The sequence below is a fragment of the Hyperolius riggenbachi genome, chromosome 7 (assembly GCF_040937935.1).
Source record: "Hyperolius riggenbachi isolate aHypRig1 chromosome 7, aHypRig1.pri, whole genome shotgun sequence".
NCBI classification, from domain to species: Eukaryota; Metazoa; Chordata; class Amphibia; order Anura; family Hyperoliidae; genus Hyperolius; species Hyperolius riggenbachi.
Window position 1 is genome coordinate 191,669,425 of NC_090652.1, and position 18,988 is coordinate 191,688,412.

An 18,988-nucleotide genomic window follows, 5' to 3' on the forward strand; every position below is an offset into this window, starting at 1 on the left:
GCCAACCCTATATCCTACTATACACCTTTTGAACGGTTACATGCCCACAGAGGGGCACCAAAAGGGTCTTATTTCTCAGATCTACTCCCTCCTCCGAACTAAATTGGGCATATTGAAGCCTTCCCACTCCTATATGAAAAATGGGAAGATGCTCTCTCTATAAATATAAGTTTGGAGGATTGGGTAGATACTGTATATGGGAAAATCATGCTACTCGGTAAACCCACTCCTAATATTGATAAATACTCCTTGCGCTTAATCACACATATTCTGACTGCTGCTAGACTCTCCATAGCATTTGCTTGGAAAGCCATAGCTCCCCTACTTTTTCTGATGTCAAGATCAAAGTAAGTTGGGCCAAGACTATGGAGTAGATGACTGCTTCTTTAAAGGAATACTTAAGTCAAAAAAAAAAATGACATTTACTCACCTGGGGCATCCCTCAGCACCCCGAAGCTGGATGGTGCCCTCGCAGCCCCGCTCCGATCGTCCTGTCCCCGCCGGCGGCTACTTCCGGTTCGGCGATACGCTATAGAGAGTATATATATACGCTATAGCAGCATAGAGAGTGATAGCAGCGGCTGGGAACGCGGAAAATCAGCCGCGTTCCCAGCCTGTCGGCGGCTGTCGCCGAACCGGAAGTAGCCGCCGGCGGGGACAGGACGATCGGAGCGGGGCTGCGAGGGCACCATCCAGCTTCGGGGTGCTGAGGGATGCCCCAGGTGAGTAAATGTCATTTTTTTTTTTGACTTAAGTATTCCTTTAAGGGATACAGAGCATACATACCATAAAACTTGGGATCCATGGCCATATTCTACACCTGATTACATGCCTCCATGATATACTTCTAGTTAAACTCTTAATTAGGCTTTATATATGACCTCCAGCCTCCCCAAGGGCTCTTTCACATTAGAGCCCTTTTCCTGAGTTTTAACGCAAAGTACAAACTTTGCGTTAACCAAGGTAAAATGTAAGTCCATAGACTGTCATTTTACCTTTCACACCCGGCACTCTATCTATTTACTTCCTCTAAAAGAGGACTTTTGAACAGTGTGCCCAATTCCTTCACCCCCCCCCCCCTGCCTCAACCCCTTTCCCTTGCCCAACCCTTCCCTCTCTTCCGCCTCTTATTTCAAATGAGTGTGATCCCATCCCACTGTTTGGATATGCCCTACTCTACTTACTTTAACTGATAATTTGCACCTTTTTCGCTCAAGGTTTTCAACAGTTGTATATTCTATAAGTTTTCTAATAAGGTTACTTAGGTTGTGGACATTCTAGGATCTACCTCTGCGATACTCTAATTTTGAGGGAAGTTTGTCTGAGTCTGGTTATCCGGATGGAAAATGATGTGAATATATTCTTAAAGAGACACTGAAGCGCAAAAAAAATTATGATATAATGAATTGGTTGTGTAGTACGTATAATTACTAGAAGATTGGTAGCAAAGAAAATATTCTCATATCTTTATTTTGTTAGTGTTTTTTCTAATATTGCATCATTCTCTAATATGTGCATTTTACACAACACGCAGCATTCTACATTTTTTTACAGAGCAGGCTGTGAACTACTGACCTGTCCTCTGGCAGAGAAAAAGAAAATCCTTGCCTGACCGCTCAGATAACAGCATACGTTTGAAATCGTCGCCGGTAGACTTGGGCGCAGGATACAGCCGGTATATGGCTGATCCTGCTTCTGCACAAGTCCGGGCCGTGTTAATTACTATTCCCCCTCCAGGCTGCAATTGCTTGAGGCAGAATTATGTTTTTTAAGCAACTTTGGCTCCGTCTTCTGACGGAGCCGACGTTACTCACTGAGCACCACTATAGATGTGATTCCTATTATAGTCTATGGTGGCGCTGGCTGCGCCCAAATCTTCCTGCGTTGAAAAGCACTGCTCCGAGATAACAACCTTTAGAACTTAGAGCTCTCTGAGACTTTGAAAGTTGTAGAGCTCAATGGCTTATTTGCATAGATAACTGGAGTCTCTTAACTCTTCATGTACTGGAAACATTAGACTTATGTCTCTGCTCCTATTGTTTTATTTCTGAGCTGTACTACACTTGCAGATCATTATATCATTTTTTTTCTGCTTCAGTGTCTCTTTAAATTGTTCTTGATCTGAAATTTTGTATAGCTCCTCCTAACATGTATTCTGTCTATGTTGACCGCTTTTCTAATCTTAATAAAAATTGTTACCCAAAAAAAAAAAAAAAAAAAAAAAGAGAAGAAAAATAGGGCTCTCTCTAAAAAAAAATGTTGTTGTGTGGCAGTTTCAAGATGCACAATAAAGGGGCACTTGAAAAAATTTGGGCTGCATGGTTTAGTTGCCAGAAGAAGGCCATTACCACACAAAGGGCGCAATACACGGTATTAAGAACTGATGTATGTAAACTTTTTTTTAATCTGGGTAATTTGAGTAGTTTGTGTAGTGATTATGATTTAAAGAGAGTACACAGTTGTTTGACAAAAATGGCTTCCACTAACCTTGAGTGAAATGTTTTGGATTATCATTCATATGCTATGAAAAATTGTAAATGCCCTAAATTCTGCCAAGGTATTTAAACTGTCTGATCCGCCAAGTGATTCCCCGATCTGTCTCATAATCGCCTTACTTAATGGACTTACAAGCTGTGCAATGGCCACAAGGGAAATTGCCCTCCCATTTCTTCTGCATAGGTCAGTTGCTGGTCTTTTTTTTTTTTTTTTTATCACTTATTTTATTTATTTATTGCATTTATAAAGCACCAACATATTACGCAGCGCTGGATGTTAGTTTAGGTTACAGACAATGTTTAGGGGTGACATACAGCAAAATGACAATACCTGAATACAAGAAAGACCAGATCATGCAGCACAGTATGAGTACAAGGTAATGCTTAGTCACTGGAGGGGAGCATGGAGATTAGGCAAGTTAGGTTCACTCAGATGCATGATCAGGCAGGACACAAAAGGAGGAACCTGCCCAAAGGCTTACAATCTAGAGGGAGAGGTAAGGACACGAAAGGTAGGAGACCAGAGTTCAGCTGTGGGTTTAGAGCACTTGTGAGGGGTAGTAGGCCAGAGTGAAAAGGTGAGCTTTGAGGGCTTTTTTAAAAATGTTGGAGGGGGCTGCCCTAATGGGTGGAGGTAGGGAGTTCCATAGTGTTGGCGCAGCTCTTGAGAAGTCCTAGAGGCGTGCATGGGACTGGGTGATGCGGGGGGGGGGGGGGGGGGACGGGCGGTTAGGCCAAGTTCATTGGAAGGGCGGAGTGAGCGGCTAGGTTTTGTACCTCTGAGTAAGATCGGAAATGTAGGTTGGACAGGTTTTGTGGACAGATTTGTAGGTCAGACACAGTATCTTGAATCTGATTCAGGACTGGATAGGAAGCCAGTGGAGGGATTCAAGGAAAGAATCGGCCGTGGTGGAGCGATGGGAGCAGTGGATAATTCTGGCTGCCGCAATCATGATGCACTGCAGTGGGGCTGTTCAGGTCATAGGGAGACCAGACATAAGGACATTGTAGTAGTCAAGGCGGGAAATTTATGAGTGCATGGATGAGGAGTTTGGTGGTGGCAGAGGTCAGGAAAGGGCGAATCTTACTTATGACCAGTGTCTTCCTAATAGTGTTACCTCTCCTACAACTAGTCAGTAGTCAGCTGATTACTGTTTACCTTTGCGGATAGCGTACTGGGAACGCGCCCTCCGCCTATCAGGAAGTGTAGCCCGTGTCCCAGCCTGCACGTCATCAGCGGGGAACAAGTGCCGAGACCCGAAAGTGGAGATCTCAGCCCGGCTCTCGGCACAGTTATCACCAGACAAAGATAAGTTCCTTACAATTGCATTGTCCATTTTGATTTTAGTGATTTCTCCACAGGAAAAAGAGAAAATTCTTCTTACGATTCTCCATTTTAATGATCTAACTTGAAGCCAATCCTGATGTCATTCCCTCCCTTACTTTCCTCTGCCTGATTGTGTATGCATTGCCCACCCTCCTCCCAGTCTTCAGGCACTTCTACCCAGCTCTGTGTAACGATCGGTGTAACACAGAGAGGATCTGATTACCGGTGATCTGCAGTATCACCGAGAATACAGATATATACCCGATTATTGATGATCTGCAGTATCACCGATAATCAGATATATCTCTAACCTCTGGAAACCTGAGTAATATGAGTGTTTAGTGCAACAGTAATACTTTGAGTAAGGCACCCTGTATAGCGGGTGCAAGGCCGTAAGAGATACTGCTCCGAGAACAGATTCCTTCCTATGGCCTGATGCTCCCCGAGGGGCGGAGCCAGGCAGAGTGGGAAGGACCAGAGAGTGAGTGACACCAAGGATGAGGTGTCACTAACAGGTCTTTAAACTATCTCCAAACAGGGAAGATAGTTCTCGAGGTCGGACAGGCCAGGTCGGAGACAGACAGACAGATCAGATACAGAGACAGATACGGAATCCACAGACGAGCAGGGTTCAGCAACAGAGTATCAGATATAGTGAGGCACCAAATCAACGATCAAGAGAATGGTCAGGAAAGCCGAAAGTCATAACGGATAACAATGCCTAGACTTAGGTGTGAGCTCCGTGATCATCAACACCCTGGAACTAGTCTGGAGGTAACAGAATGGTAACACAGTTCCCTAGTCTTGGGTGTGAGCTCCTTAGTCATCAACACCCTGGAACTAGTCTGAAGTATAACAATGGTAATATCACAGATACTGACAAGGTCTGAGTGCTACCACGTAGTGATCGCAACGGCAGACAACCAGAGAATGACCAGCACCCAGTATATATAGCAAAGCGCTCTCCAGCGCCTCCCCTAAGTGCTGGACCAATGAAAACTGGCTAATTCGTCAGCTGACTGCCTTGGTCAGCTGTCTCTTTTCTGACTGTCATAAAGGTTCTGCTTCTCAGCGCGTCTTTCTAAACCTGTGTGGACTATCAGTCCCAGTCACACCAGACGTGTTGTAAAGCACCCGCCGCGCTGGACGCTGAATCCGCCGCACCGCTATCAAGGCATGCGGCGGGTCCTCCGCGTTCGGCTAAACTACTGTATGCAGGCCCACGCGTGCAAGCCGCCGCGTTGGACGCGGGCTCAGCCTCCTTGTTCTGAGTACACGCGGCGGCTTTTCCGCGTTTTCTCACACTCTGCAATAGAAAGTGCTGTGTCCCAGCGTGAGAAATATTGGCCAATCAGAGAGGAACAGAGGTGTGGGAGGGGAAAATGGGGGGGGGGGGGGGGGGAGAGGATTCAGCCAATTAGGCTGCATTAGTTAAGTCTGAGGGGAAAAAAAAAAAAAAAACATTCCAGCATGCCCTGCAACTTCCATTGTACCAAATAAGAGTCAGGTAAACTGGGGAATGATCATTTATCAACAAGAAAATAGTGAGTTTTAACTTAATCTGGTTGAACTCGATGGACGTATGCCTTTTTTCAAACCAAGTAACTATGTAACTTTTGGATTCCCTGGTTAGCATACTTATTACATGTTTACCAGATAAAAATAAAGAATAGATTTTTTTATTTTATACCCAACAGTTGCACTTCAAGGGCTATGCCTCTGACAAAGGAAACCTGGATTCAAATCTCTGCTCTTCCTGTTCAGTAATCCAGCACCTATTCAGTAAGGAGTCCTTGGTCTAGACTCCTTGACATTGCTAATGCCTACTGAGCGTGGCCTAGTGGCTGCAGCTCAAGTGCTTTGAGTCCGTCAGATGAAAAGCGCAATAAAAATGTTATTTGTCTTATTTGATAGAATATGTCTGAATTTGTCTCCTTGTCAGATGTTTAACCAAATCTTGTGACTGCACTGCAAACACATTAACCAATTCAGTGCCATAGCCTTACACCCCCTAGTGACCAGGCTATTTTTTATAATTCAGTGCTCAGCTTTAAGAGCTTGCTGCAGAGCAATACAACTTGGCACACTTATGAATTTAAGGTCCAGGTTATTGTGCTTAAAGGGGTTCTTTCACGAATGAGGAAAAAAATAAAAAGTGGTTTATGCATAAACTATTAAACATCCTTGTAAAATTGTGTAAAGTTTTTATAAAAAATGAATGGTTTCATCAGTATAACATGTATTGTAAATAGTGACTGATGACAGCTGGGAGGCTAATCCATTTATTAGGGGTGTTTTTTTTTTTTACTTTCTTTTCACAACCATAACTGCTGCCTACATCGTTTTCAGTGGTATAACCCACTTCTAGCAGGAATCGCCGTTAAAACCCTAATAGCTGAGCTCTGCTGAGCTGCTGAATGTGTTTACATTGTTGCTAGGCAACCAGACCCCGGGTGCAGAGACTCGTTTGTGAAGAGTCATAAGCTGCAGGGAGAATCAGTCCCATCTACACCATATGATTCTTTACCAGATTCGATTCAATTTGATACGATTCATTGATCTGATTTGATTCAATCTGACATGTCCGATTCATGATTCGATTCAATTTGATTCAAATTGAATCGAATCTTGAATCGGACATGTCAGATTGAATCAAATCAATGAATCGAATCAAATTGAATCGAATTGACAAAGAATCATATGGTGTAGATGGGACTGATTCTCCCTGCAGCTTATGACTTTTTTTTCACAAAAGGAGTCTGCACGGGGTCTGGTTGCCTAGCAACAATGTAAACACATATTCAGCAGTTAGGGTTATAACGGCGATTCCTGCTAGAAGTGGGTTATACCACTGAAAACTGTAGGCAGCAGTTATGGTTGTAAAAGAAAGTAAAAAAAAAAAAACACCCCTAACAAATGGATTAGCCTCCCAGTCCTTCATAAGTCACTATTTACAATACATGTTATATTGATAAAAACCATTCATTTTATTAAAAAAAACTTTTTACACTATTTTAGAAGGATGTTTAATAGTTTATGCATAAACCACTTTTTATTTTTTTCCTCATTCGCGGAAGAACCCCTTTAAGTTGCAAAAGTTGTCTGTATGAGATGACAGTGGACCTGAACTCAGAATTCCTCTCTGCTCTAAAAGATACACAACAGCATAATAACCTTTAAACAAAAAAACATGCATTTGAAGGGATAATTTGCATGGTGTATAGTGGAGCATTGTGGGTACCTACAAATGTTCACTTATAGCTGAATTATTGCAAATTTCCTTCTGTTTTAAGAAGGCAAATTCCACCAAGCATTGCTTATTAGTAGGAGGGTTTTTCGGTCTCTATTATTCCCCTTTACATTCCTAGTGGTTTGGGTCACCCTGAGCTGCTTGGTTACTCGGTTACAGCTGGTACAAATCCTAAAATAAATTTGCACAATTTATACTTCCTGATTCATGGAAGTAGACATGTTTTTTTTACAGCCTATGCTTTCAAGTGGGCTCATCTGCCATAGGCAGTCATCTGACACGGGAGGATCAAATTACAACTTGTGATTAGACACAAATGAAAGGGAGTTAAACAAGCTTAACTCTCTAAATACAGTCAGGGTGCATTTCTCTACGTTTTCCTTCTGTCCTGTGCTAGAGTTCAGGTCCACTTTAATGTGTGCTGTGTGGTAGCTTTCGGGATGTAAAACTTTTTTTATAATTATTATATGAACGATTTCAGCCGCCCGGAAGTGATCCTCAACTCCAGGCGGCTGCTCTGGTGCAGTGGCGCTCTCCCACGCGCGATCAAATGTCCCCGTGCTGTCCCCCGGTTCCCGTTAACCGATCCGTGTCACCTTCTAAAAAAAAAAAAAAAAAATTTCCCCGTCCTCCTTGTGCTTCCGGTTAGCGAGAAGCACAAGGAAAAAAATCAAAAACTCAATAGTAAAACTACATCCACATAAATTTTTAAACTCCATTTACATACATTATAACATTAAAAACTGTTTATTTCCCAACACCAAAAAATTACCCAATAAAAATATTAATGGAAAAAAAATTGCAATAAAAAAAACAAAACCGTTACCTAAGGGTCTAAACTTTTTAAATATGTTTGTGAAGGGGGTATACTACAAACCTTTTTTACATTATAAGCTTGTAAATAGTGATGGACGCAAAACTGAAAAAGTGCACCTTTATTTCCAAATAAAATATTGGCGCCATACATTGTGATAGGGACAAAATTAAAATGGTGTAATAACCGAGACAAACGGGCAAATAAAATACATAGGTTTTAATTGTGGTAGCATGTATTATTTTAACCTCCCCGGCGTTCTATTGAGATCGCCAGGGAGGCTGCGGGAGGGTTTTTTTTTAATAAAAAAAAAACTATTTCATGCAGCCAACTGAAAGTTGGCTGCATGAAAGCCCACTAGAGGGCGCTCCGGAGGCGTTCTTCCGATCGCCTCCGGCGCCCAGAATAAACAAGGAAGGCCGCAATGAGCGGCCTTCCTTGTTTTGCTTAGATCGTCGCCATAGCGACGAGCGGAGTGACGTCATGGACGTCAGCCGACGTCCTGACGTCAGCCGCCTCCGATCCAGCCCTTAGCGCTGGCCGGAACTTTTTGTTCCGGCTGCGCAGGGCTCAGGCGGCTAGGGGGGCCCTCTTTCGCCGCTGCTCGCAGCGAATCATCAGGCAGCACACGCGGCTGGCAAAGTGCCGGTTGCGTGTGCTGCACTTTATTTGAAGAAAATCGGCCCAGCAGGGCCTGAGCGGCAGCCTCCGGCGGTGATGGACGAGCTGAGCTCGTCCATACCGCTCAGGAGGTTAAAGCTATAATTCCCGAAAACTGAGAAATGAGTTTTTTCAATTTTTTTTCTTAATATTCCTGTTGAAATGCATTTATAAAAAAATAATTCTTAGCAAAATGTACCACCCAAAGAAAGCCTAATTCGTGGCGGAAAAAACAAGCTATAGATCAATAAATTGTGATTAGTGATGGAAGTTATTAGCGAATGAATGGGAGGTGAAAATTGCTCAGATGCATAAGGTGAAAAATCCCTGTGGGCTGAAATGGTTAATAAACAGTTATGCTTACACCAAGGTCCATGCTGCTACATAAGTCTCCTGGAACCATCTGCTCCCATCCCTGCTCTCCTTCACATATATTGCATCCCTAGCTTCTTCATCAGAGTAGTACTGAAGTGGCTATGGCTGTGAAAAATGTGAGGAGCCGCAAAGGCAGACACTGACTTTTCCGGGACACTTGTGTAGCGGCACAGACCTTGACGCAAGTATAACGTTTGTTTCCATTCTTATGAAGGTGCAGGTCAAACAATGTATTGTTCAAGCTGATTTTGTTTGTGCATAGTTTCCCCCACAGGTACAGATCTTGATGCATGGATCCATATATTGCTGATTCATTACTAGCCAGTTTAAACAGTGGTTAGTGTAGGATCCATTATTTTGTTGAGCAGCACCCTATGTACTTGGTGTCTGTTGGATGACTAAATTTTTGTGCAATATTTCTGCATTTGTCACAGAGCCTGTCCCGGCTGTCAATTTTTGGTTTAGATTTTGGTTTGTCCTCAATAAAATTTTGTTACCCTTTCCATGCAATTTGAGTTGGAGCAATATCTATAGTAGTATGCTATATGGATGTCTTTTTCTTTGGTGAAGAATCCTTATGCTCGTCTCACGGAGCGATGTGACTTATCAATCGAGCCGCTGATGCGGCTCGATTGATGAGATCCGACTGGTCGGATCTCGCCACCGCCGATTCCCTGCTCGTTCCCCACGAGGGGACAATGGCAGGGAATCGAGTGGAAGATAAGTGGCAGCGTGCGGGGAAAAGGGGGGATCGAATACGACGCGCGGGCGAACGGGGATGTGGCAGAGGCGAACCGGCAGCTAATCAAGCCGCCGGATCACTTCGTGTAGACGGGGCTTTACAGATGAGTCAAAGAGTTGGAACTACCAGAAACAGAGGAGTCGGAGTTAAAGGATTTATCTACCGACTCCACTGCGCTTTCTAAAAGTTGTTAATTATGTGTACTTTTCATCTCTCGTAACTCTTCTGTAATCTCCCATCTGTTGCCACCTTGCCAAAAAAATGTTTTGTTATACAATTCTTAATTATGGATTAACTAATCTGCTGCTGCCATGTGTTTGTGCCAGGAAATATTACTTACAGGTTGTTTTTTTTTTCTTTGCTTTTTTTTTCTTTACAAAAATGCTATATTTTGCTGTATAATTTTACATAATCAATTTGATAAACCTTCATCTCCTTTCTTACTAGGGATTGAAATCATAAGGAGGACACTCAAGATCCCTGCAATGACCATTGCGAAGAATGCTGGTGTGGAAGGGTCGTTGATTGTTGAGAAGATACTGCAGAGCCCTGCTGGCATTGGATACGATGCTATGATTGGTGAATTTGTTGATATGGTGGAAAAAGGAATAATTGACCCCACAAAGGTAACACAGGAAATAAGTAATACTTGTGGTTTTACAAAATAGTGTTCTAGTGTTATGCTGGGAATACACCATGAGATTTTTCAACATATTTGCTGTCTGATCGATTTTCCGATCATTTTTCTGGTCGATTTCCATTAACTTCTATGAGAAATCGATCAAAAAAAGATAGAAGATCACATCGGACATGTCGGAAATTCTTTCGAAGCATCTATCTGCCAAAAAATCTCATGGTGTATTCTCAGCATTAAACCAGGCAACGCTTGTTTTTGGTTTGTAGGAAGCTTTCAGGGTTGTTTTCCACTGCCAAATGCAATTGCAATCTCGATGGTTTCTTTTTTTTCTTTGATTTCACAAAATTTTATCTAGACAAGAGGCAGAGAAAAACATACATTTGAGTGTACGCCAATATAAATTAAATGGCAGCATACAAGCATCTTAAAGCACCAGCATGGTGGCGTAGTGGTTAGCACTCTCGCCTTGCAGCGCTGGGCCCCAGTTCAAATGGCAGGGCACTATCTGCAAGGAGTTTTTATGTTCTCCCGGGGTCTGTGAGGGTTTCCTCCGAGCACCTGTTTCTTCCCACATCTCAAACATACAGATAGGTTGATAGGCTTCCCCCTAAATTGGCCCTACACTACGATACATACACCACACAATATGTCTATACATATGACTATGGTAGGGACTAGATTGTGAGCCCCTCTGAGGCAGTTAAGTGTACTCTGTACAGTACTGCGGAAGATGCTGGTGCTTTATAAATAATAATAATAATACTTCTCACCATCTGAACAGACTTAAAAGCAAAAAGTAGTGGAAAACCATTCACCTTACATCTTAACCATTTTCCTGAACCCCCCCACCCCAACACCCTACTAACCCCCCTCCCGCCTCTTGATCCCTCCCTTGTGAATTAAACTTCTTAGATAAACAATAGTCCCACTTTAGGAATACCCTATGTAGCTTTCAAGTGAAGTTGATCAGGCGAAAACCTGGCAAAGAGGTGAACAGACCAGACACTACTAAGTAGATGCCCAAAAAAATGCCTTTTCCCTTATCATATTCCTTGTAAATGTGCTATAGCAACCAAGGGTTATGGTGTAAAAGCTGTCTACTATTAGATTCTTGAACTAGTGCCTCCATTTGTTCAATATAATCCATTTCTTTTTAACCAGTCCCTCACCGAGAGAGCTTGTTCACAGTTCCAAAAGCAGGGAATGGTCAGACGAGCTGCAGCCAAAAAGTGTCTTAATCCCTTTCCTACAGAGGTTGCCCAGTGGTGTTGATCCAGGGATTTTATCTAAAACGTATGCTGGATCCACACCATACAATTTTTGGCAGATTTACCTGCCCGATCGATTATTTCCAGCATGTCCGATCCAGCATAAAAGTAGAGACTCAGGGTTGTTGGGAATGGAGCTACCTAAACATTCAATTGCAATTGTACACGTTTTACCAGAATGGAAGCAACTTAGGACAGGAATGCCACATATGAGACATAGTAACGATCTGTGCCTGACACTGCTGGCAAAGCCTGTGAGACCTCTAGATGGATTTTATGTAATAGATCAGGAGTATGGTACCACCTGGACAGTATCTTATAGGCATTCTTCTTTCCTCTGCCAGAAATCGAATCTTTAGTAACAAACGTGAAGGCTTTCTTCCATTGCTCAATGGAGAATTATTTTTGCAGTTCTACCTGCCATTTAGATATATAGGAAGGGGTTGAATCATAAATATGGGATAGTAGCAACTTATAATAAATCAACAGCCCTCATCCAGACACTATATTTTTTTTCCAGATATTATGTCAAAATTGAATTGAATCTTACGAGGGCTATCAGTGCTGACGAATGTGCCTACATGAAGGTGGAACACTGTACTACCCCAGTATTCTATCTAATACCAAAAATGCATGTGTTTATAAACACCCCGCTAGGCCGACTGTATCTGCAGTTGGTGCCCCCCCCCCCTATGTCACTTAGTAGATAGAAGCTCCACATTTGGTAAGGCAAATGGGAATCTTGAATTCCAAATTCAAAAGTTTGTCAATTGTAACACCATAAATATAATCTATTTATGAGACTGTCCCTGTCAATTGTTATATGTGGAAAAACCACAAGGTAACTAAAAATAAGAGAATTCAGGAGCATGTGGGAGTGATAAATAGCAAGGAAAATTGATAAATCCCCGGTGGGACCACACTTTCATCTGTTTCATAATGGCAATTCTGAATTACTAAGAGGGAAGGGAATAATTAAGATGGAGCTCTCAACAAGAGTAAGGGACTATGACAAGTTACTGAAACATTGAGACCCGCTGGTTTTACCTGTTAGGTACACTGGCACCCAAGGGTCCCAATAATAAGTTTTGCCCCTTCCTCTAACTCAACCCTGGTATTATATTCTAACTTGATATAGGTCGTACCCTTGCTCTTTGTGTTCCTCCCGCCTGACCCTAATGCAATAACCAGCGATTTGTGAACGATGTGCATTTTGCAAGCGATTTTGGGAGCGATTTCCCTGCTCCTCTACAATTCATTAGAATGGAAACGCTCCCAAAATGCTGCATGTCCTGCAACTGCGATTTGCTTAATCGCAATCGCTGTAGTGGAATCTGTCCCATCCATTTACATTGGCAGAGCATTTAGGGAAATTGCTAGTGATTTAAAGCGCTTCCTAAACGCTTAAAAAATGCTCCCGTGGGTTCCAGGCCTTAGTTTACGTTCTGCCTACTTTTGCGGGACACATGGCTCTATCCCCACCCTTATGATGGGGAATATCCATTTTTCTCTACCCCTCCCCTCATCTCTTTTTCTAAAAAATACTTGCAACAACTGCATTTAGTACGGCAAGCATTCCTCCAATATAAACTAGCACCCTCTCCACACACTAGAGAAGTGAATACCTATAAATATACTGCCAGGAGATTTGAGCGCAGGATAAAGCCGATATATGGTTTACCCTGCTCCTGTGCAAGTCCGAGCAGTGTTAATTACTATTCCCTTTCCAAGACAAGGTGTGTGGTACGGAATTATGTAATTTGGCTTCCAGCTATTGCTGGAGAAATAATTAGTGTTTTAAAAGTATTTTGCGCTTAGTCTTATGACAGCACTTAAAGAGGATCTGTATTGTTAAAATCGCTCAAAAGTAAACATACCAGTGCGTTAGGGGACATCTCCTATTACCCTCTGTCACAATTTCGCCGCTCCTCGCTGCATTAAAAGTGGTTAAAAACAGTTTTAAAAAGTTTGTTTGTAAACAAACAAAATGGCCACCAAAACAGGAAGTAGGTTGATGTACAGTATGTCCACACATAGAAAAATACATCCATACACAAGCAGGCTGTATACAGCATTCCTTTTGAATCTCAAGAGATCATTTGTGTGTTTCTTTCCCCCATGCACTGAAGTTTCAGGCTGCTCTTTTCTTCCTGCAAACAGCTTTGCCCTTGTTTGTAATTTTTCAGTATGTGAAAGCCCAGCCAGCTCAGAGGACGATTTATCCAGCTTGTAAAAGATAAGAGAGAAGAGAGAAGCTGCTCTAATCCTAAATAACACACAGGCAGTGTGCAGAGAGGGGCCTGGAATTGTGAGTTCATAGCAGAACCACAACACTGAAGAACTTGGCAGCCTTCCAGACACAGGCCGACAAGTCTGACAGGGGAAAGCTACATTGATTTATTACAGAAACAGTGATAATATAAAGTGCTGCAGTTAGCCAGAACACGTTAGAATAGCTTTTGGAACTTGTAGGATGATAAAAAACAGGATGCAATTTTTGTTACGGAGTCTCTTTAAGTTGCTGACTGCTGCTATAGCCGTAATACGGCCTGTGGTGGCGCAAGCTGCACCCAAATCTCCTGCGCTTTTAACAGTGCTCGAGAGAAGTGGCTTAAGGCCAAAACCTTAGCTGATAAATGGCTCAAACAGCGAGAGATGTATCCACAACTAGATAGAGAGATAGAGATGTATAGATATATACAGGTCCTTCTAAAAAAATTAGCATATTGTGATAAAGTTCATTATTTGCTGTAATGTACTGATAAACATTGGACTTTCATATATTTTAGATTCATTACACTACAACTGAAGCAGTTCAAGCCTTTTATTGTTTTAATATTGCTAATTTTGGCATACAGCTCATGCAAACCCAAAATACCTATCTCAAAAAATTAGCATATTTCATCCGACCAATAAAAGAAAAGGGTTTTTAAATCGGAAAAGGTCAACCTTCAAATAATTATGTTCAGTTATGCACTCAATACTTGGTCGGGAATCCTTTTGCAGAAATGACTGCTTCAATGCGGCGTGGCATGGAGGCAATCAGCCTGTGGCACTGGTCAGGTGTTATGGAGACCCAGGATGCTTCGATAGCGGCCTTAAGCTCATCCAGAATGTTGGGTCTTGCGTCTCTCAACTTTCTCTTCACAATATCCCACAGATTCTCTATGGGGTTCAGGTCAGGAGAGTTGGCAAGCCAATTGAGCACAGTAATACCATGGTCAGTAAACCATTTACCAGTGGTTTTGGCACTGTGAGCAGGTGCCAGGTCGTGCTGAAAAATGAAATCTTCATCTCCATAATGAAGCATGAAGTGCTCCAAAATCTCCTGATAGCTAGCTGCATTGACCCTGCCCTTGATAAAACACAGTGGACCAACACCAGCAGCTGACATGGCACCCCAGACCATCACCGACTGTGGGTACTTGGCACTGGACTTCAGGCATTTTGGCATTTCCCTCTCCCCAGTCTTCCTCCAGACTCTGGCACCTTGATTTCCGAATGACATGCAAAAGTTGCTTTCATCCGAAAAAAGTACTTCGGACCACTCTAGTGCTGCTTCTCTATAGCCCAGGTCAGGTGCTTCTGCAGCTGTTTCTGGTTCAAAAGTGGCTTGACCTGGGGAATGCTGCACCTGTAGCCCATTTCCTGCACATGCCTGTACATGGGGGCTCTGGATGTTTCTACTCCAGACTCAGTCCACTGCTTCCGCAGGTCCCCCAAGGTCTGGAATCTGTCCTTCTACACAATATTCCTCAGGGTCCGGTCAACTCTTCTCGTTGTGCAGCGTTTTCTGTCACACTTTTTCCTTCCCACAGACTTCCCACTGAGGTGCCTTGATACAGCACTCTGGGAACAGCCTATTCCTTCAGAAATGTCTTTGTGTCTTACCCTCTTGCTTGAGGGTGTCAATGATGGCCTTCTGGACAGCAGTCAGGTCGGCAGTCTTACCCATGATTGCGGTTTTGAGTAATGAACCAGGCTGGGAGTTTTTAAAAGCCTCAGGAATCGTTTGCAGGTGTTTAGAGTTGATTCAGATGATTAGGTTAATGGCTCGTTTAGAGAAGCTTTTCATGATATGCTAATTTTTTGAGACAGGAATTTTGGGTTTTCATGAGCTGTATGCCAAAATCATCAATATTAAAACCATAAAAAGCTTGAACTACTTCAGTTGTGTGTAATGAATCTAAAATATATGAAAGTCTAATGTTTATCAGTACATTACAGAAAATAATGAACTTTATCACAATATGCTATTTTTTTTTTTTAGAAGGACCTGTAGTTCTTGAACCCTTGTCTAGGCTGATGGATAAGCTTATTACAAGAATTACATTGGGAGAGGTAAGGACCAGCCAGGCTCTTTTCGGTGATGATATCCTTCTGTTTTTGGATGATCCAAAGATGAAGGTTCCCCAAATTATGCAACTGATTGCAGAGGTAGGTTGTGAATCCAGCTTTAGAGTTAAGTCGAAGAGTGAATATCTGATGTTCCTCTCCAGCAGGGGAGTACCTCCTCCCACCGATTCCCCTCGGTGTAAAAATCACTAAAGGCCCATTTGCTTACCTGTGAATACAGATTGGGAAGCAACCTCATTCCTTATATAATATCAATATTACCCCGCTCATCCATAAACACTTCTCAGTTGCATAGTTGGTCAAATCTTCCCATCAATCTATCAGGTGGAGCAGGGCTATTCAAAATGGGCACGTTTGAGAGATTACTTTACCCCGTGCAAGTCCTTCCCCTTCTATTGAAACACACGTACAGAGAGAGCTACCTCCCAATTCTTATGGAAAAATAACAGTTATAGAATTAGATTGAAGATTACAACTCCCTAAGAGCCTGGGTGGTCTTGCTTTGCCTAACATACCACTTTATAATCTAGAGTGCATGCTACGTCATGTACAGTCAGGTTCGTAAATATTGGGACAACGACACAATTCTAACATTTTTGGCTCTACAGGGAGTGCAGAATTATTAGGCAAGTGGTATTTTTGAGGAATAATTTTAATATTGAACAACCATGTTCTCAACGAACCCCAAAAACTTTAGGGGGATATCTGTGTGTGCAGGTGACTATTACTGTGCATAATTATTAGGCAACTTAACAAAAAACAAATCTATACCCATTTCAATTATTTATTTTTACCAGTGAAACCAATATAACATCTCAACATTCACAAATATACATTTGACATTCAAAAAACAAAACAAAAACAAATCAGTGACCAATATAGCCACCTTTCTTTGCAAGGACACTCAAAAGCCTGCAATCCATGGATTCTGTCAGTGTTTTGATCTGTTCACCATCAACATTGCGTGCAGCAGCAACCACAGCCTCCCAGACACTGTTCAGAGAGGTGTACTGTTTTCCCTCCTTGTAAATCTCACATTTTATGATGGACCACAGGTTCTCAATGGGGTTCAGATCAGGTGAACAAGGAGGCCATGTCATTAGTTTTTCTTCTTTTATACCCTTTCTTGCCAGCCACGCTGTGGAGTACTTGGACGCGTGTGATGGAGCATTGTCCTGCATGAAAATCATGTTTTTCTTGAAGGATGCAGACTTCTTCCTGTACCACTGCTTGAAGAAGGTGTCTTCCAGAGACTGGCAGTAGGACTGGGAGTTGAGCTTGACTCCATCCTCAACCCGAAAAGGCCCCACAAGCTCATCTTTGATGATACCAGCCCAAACCAGTATTCCACCTCCACCTTGCTGGCGTCTGAGTCGGACTGGAGCTCTCTGCCCTTTACCAATCCAGCCACGGGCCCATCCATCTGGCCCATCAAGACTCGCTCTCATTTCATCAGTCCATAAAACCTTAGAAAAATCAGTCTTGAGATATTTCTTGGCCCAGTCTTGACATTTCAGCTTGTGTGTCTTGTTTAGTGGTGGTCGTCTTTCAGCCTTTCTTACCTTGGCCATGTCTCTGAGTATTGCACACCTTGTGCTTTTGGACACTCCAGTGATGTTGCAGCTCTGAAATATGGCCAAACTGGTGGCAAGTGGCATCTTGGCAGCTGCACGCTTGACCTTTCTCAGTTCATGGGCAGTTATTTTGCGCCTTGGTTTCTCCACACGCTTCTTGCGACCCTGTTGACTATTTTGAATGAAACGCTTGATTGTTCGATCACACTTCAGAAGCTTTGCAATTTTAAGAGTGCTGCAACCCTTTGCAAGATATCTCACTATTTTTGACTTTTCTGAGCCTGTCAAGTCCTTCTTTTGACCCATTTTGCCAAAGGAAAGGAAGTTGCCTAATAATTATGCACACCTGATATAGGGTGTTGATGTCATTAGACCACACCCCTTCTCATTACAGAGATGCACATCACCTAATATGCTTAATTGGTAGTAGGCTTTCGAGCCTATACAGCTTGGAGTAAGACAACATGCATAAAAAGGATGATGTGGTCAAAATACTAATTTGCCTATTAATTCTGCACTCTCTGTATACAAAACCACAATGGATTTGAAATGGACACACTGTGCTCTAACTGCAGACTGACAGCTTTAATTTGAGGGTATTTGCATCCAAATCAGGTGAACGGTGTCGGAATGACAACAGTTTGCATATGGCACATCCAAGGCAATGGGAGAAACTCCTACTTGTTGAGAGACCAAAAGTAATAGGAGAGAATAAAAATCATAAATAACTTTCACTTTTTAATACTTGGTTGCAGATCCTTTGCAGTATATTACAGCCTAAAGTCTGGAACGGATAGACCTCACCAGACGCTGGGTTTCATCCCTGTTGATGCTCTGCTGAGTCTTTACTGCAGCTGCCTTCAGTTCCTGGTTTTTCCCTTCAATTTTTGTCTTCAGCAAGTGAAATCCATGCTCAATCGAATTCAGGTCAGGTGATTGACTTGGCCATTGCATAACATTCCACTTCTTTCCCTTCAAAAATGTTTTGGTTGCTTTTGCAGTATGCTTTGGGTCATTGTCCATCTGCACTGTGAAACACTTTCCAATGAGTCCTGAAGCATTTGGCTGAATATGAGAAAATATTGCCCGAAATACTTCTGATCAAGGAGAGATTTGGAAATCTGTGAATATCTACATTTGTACCAACTCCTCTATATTAAACCATAAGATAGCAACCAGGGGGCATTGCCAAAACATAGCGTGCCTATGTCGCCTTCACATTTCCAACACATAGGGGAAAGTATTTAGAAAAAGCTGCAATTTTCCTAGGAGTGATAGAACATCTATAGGCTCTTTCTAATCCTTTCCCAATGTGAAATAAATTTGGATAATTTAAAGCGGAACTGTAAAGTGTTTCACTTACCAGGGGCTTCTGCAAGCCCCCAGCAGCCGTCCTGTTCTGCGCCAGTCCTGCCCGAACCTCCGTTCTCCCGCCGCCGTTCCGTTCCTAGACTTCTAAGTCGATGCCAGCACAACCCTGCCAAGCGTGT

General features: G+C 42.6%; 1 protein-coding gene across 2 annotated transcripts in view; it reads left to right on the forward strand.

Annotated features, from left to right (window-relative positions):
* The window catches only part of HSPD1 (heat shock protein family D (Hsp60) member 1), a 715,033-nt gene that overhangs the window by 671,629 nt on the left and 24,416 nt on the right, over positions 1-18,988 (forward strand). For both annotated transcript variants that reach the window (XM_068244950.1, XM_068244948.1), the window contains exon 11: positions 10,111-10,289. In XM_068244950.1, the coding sequence (XP_068101051.1) occupies positions 10,111-10,289 (179 nt within the window). The remainder of the gene's footprint in view (positions 1-10,110; positions 10,290-18,988) is intronic.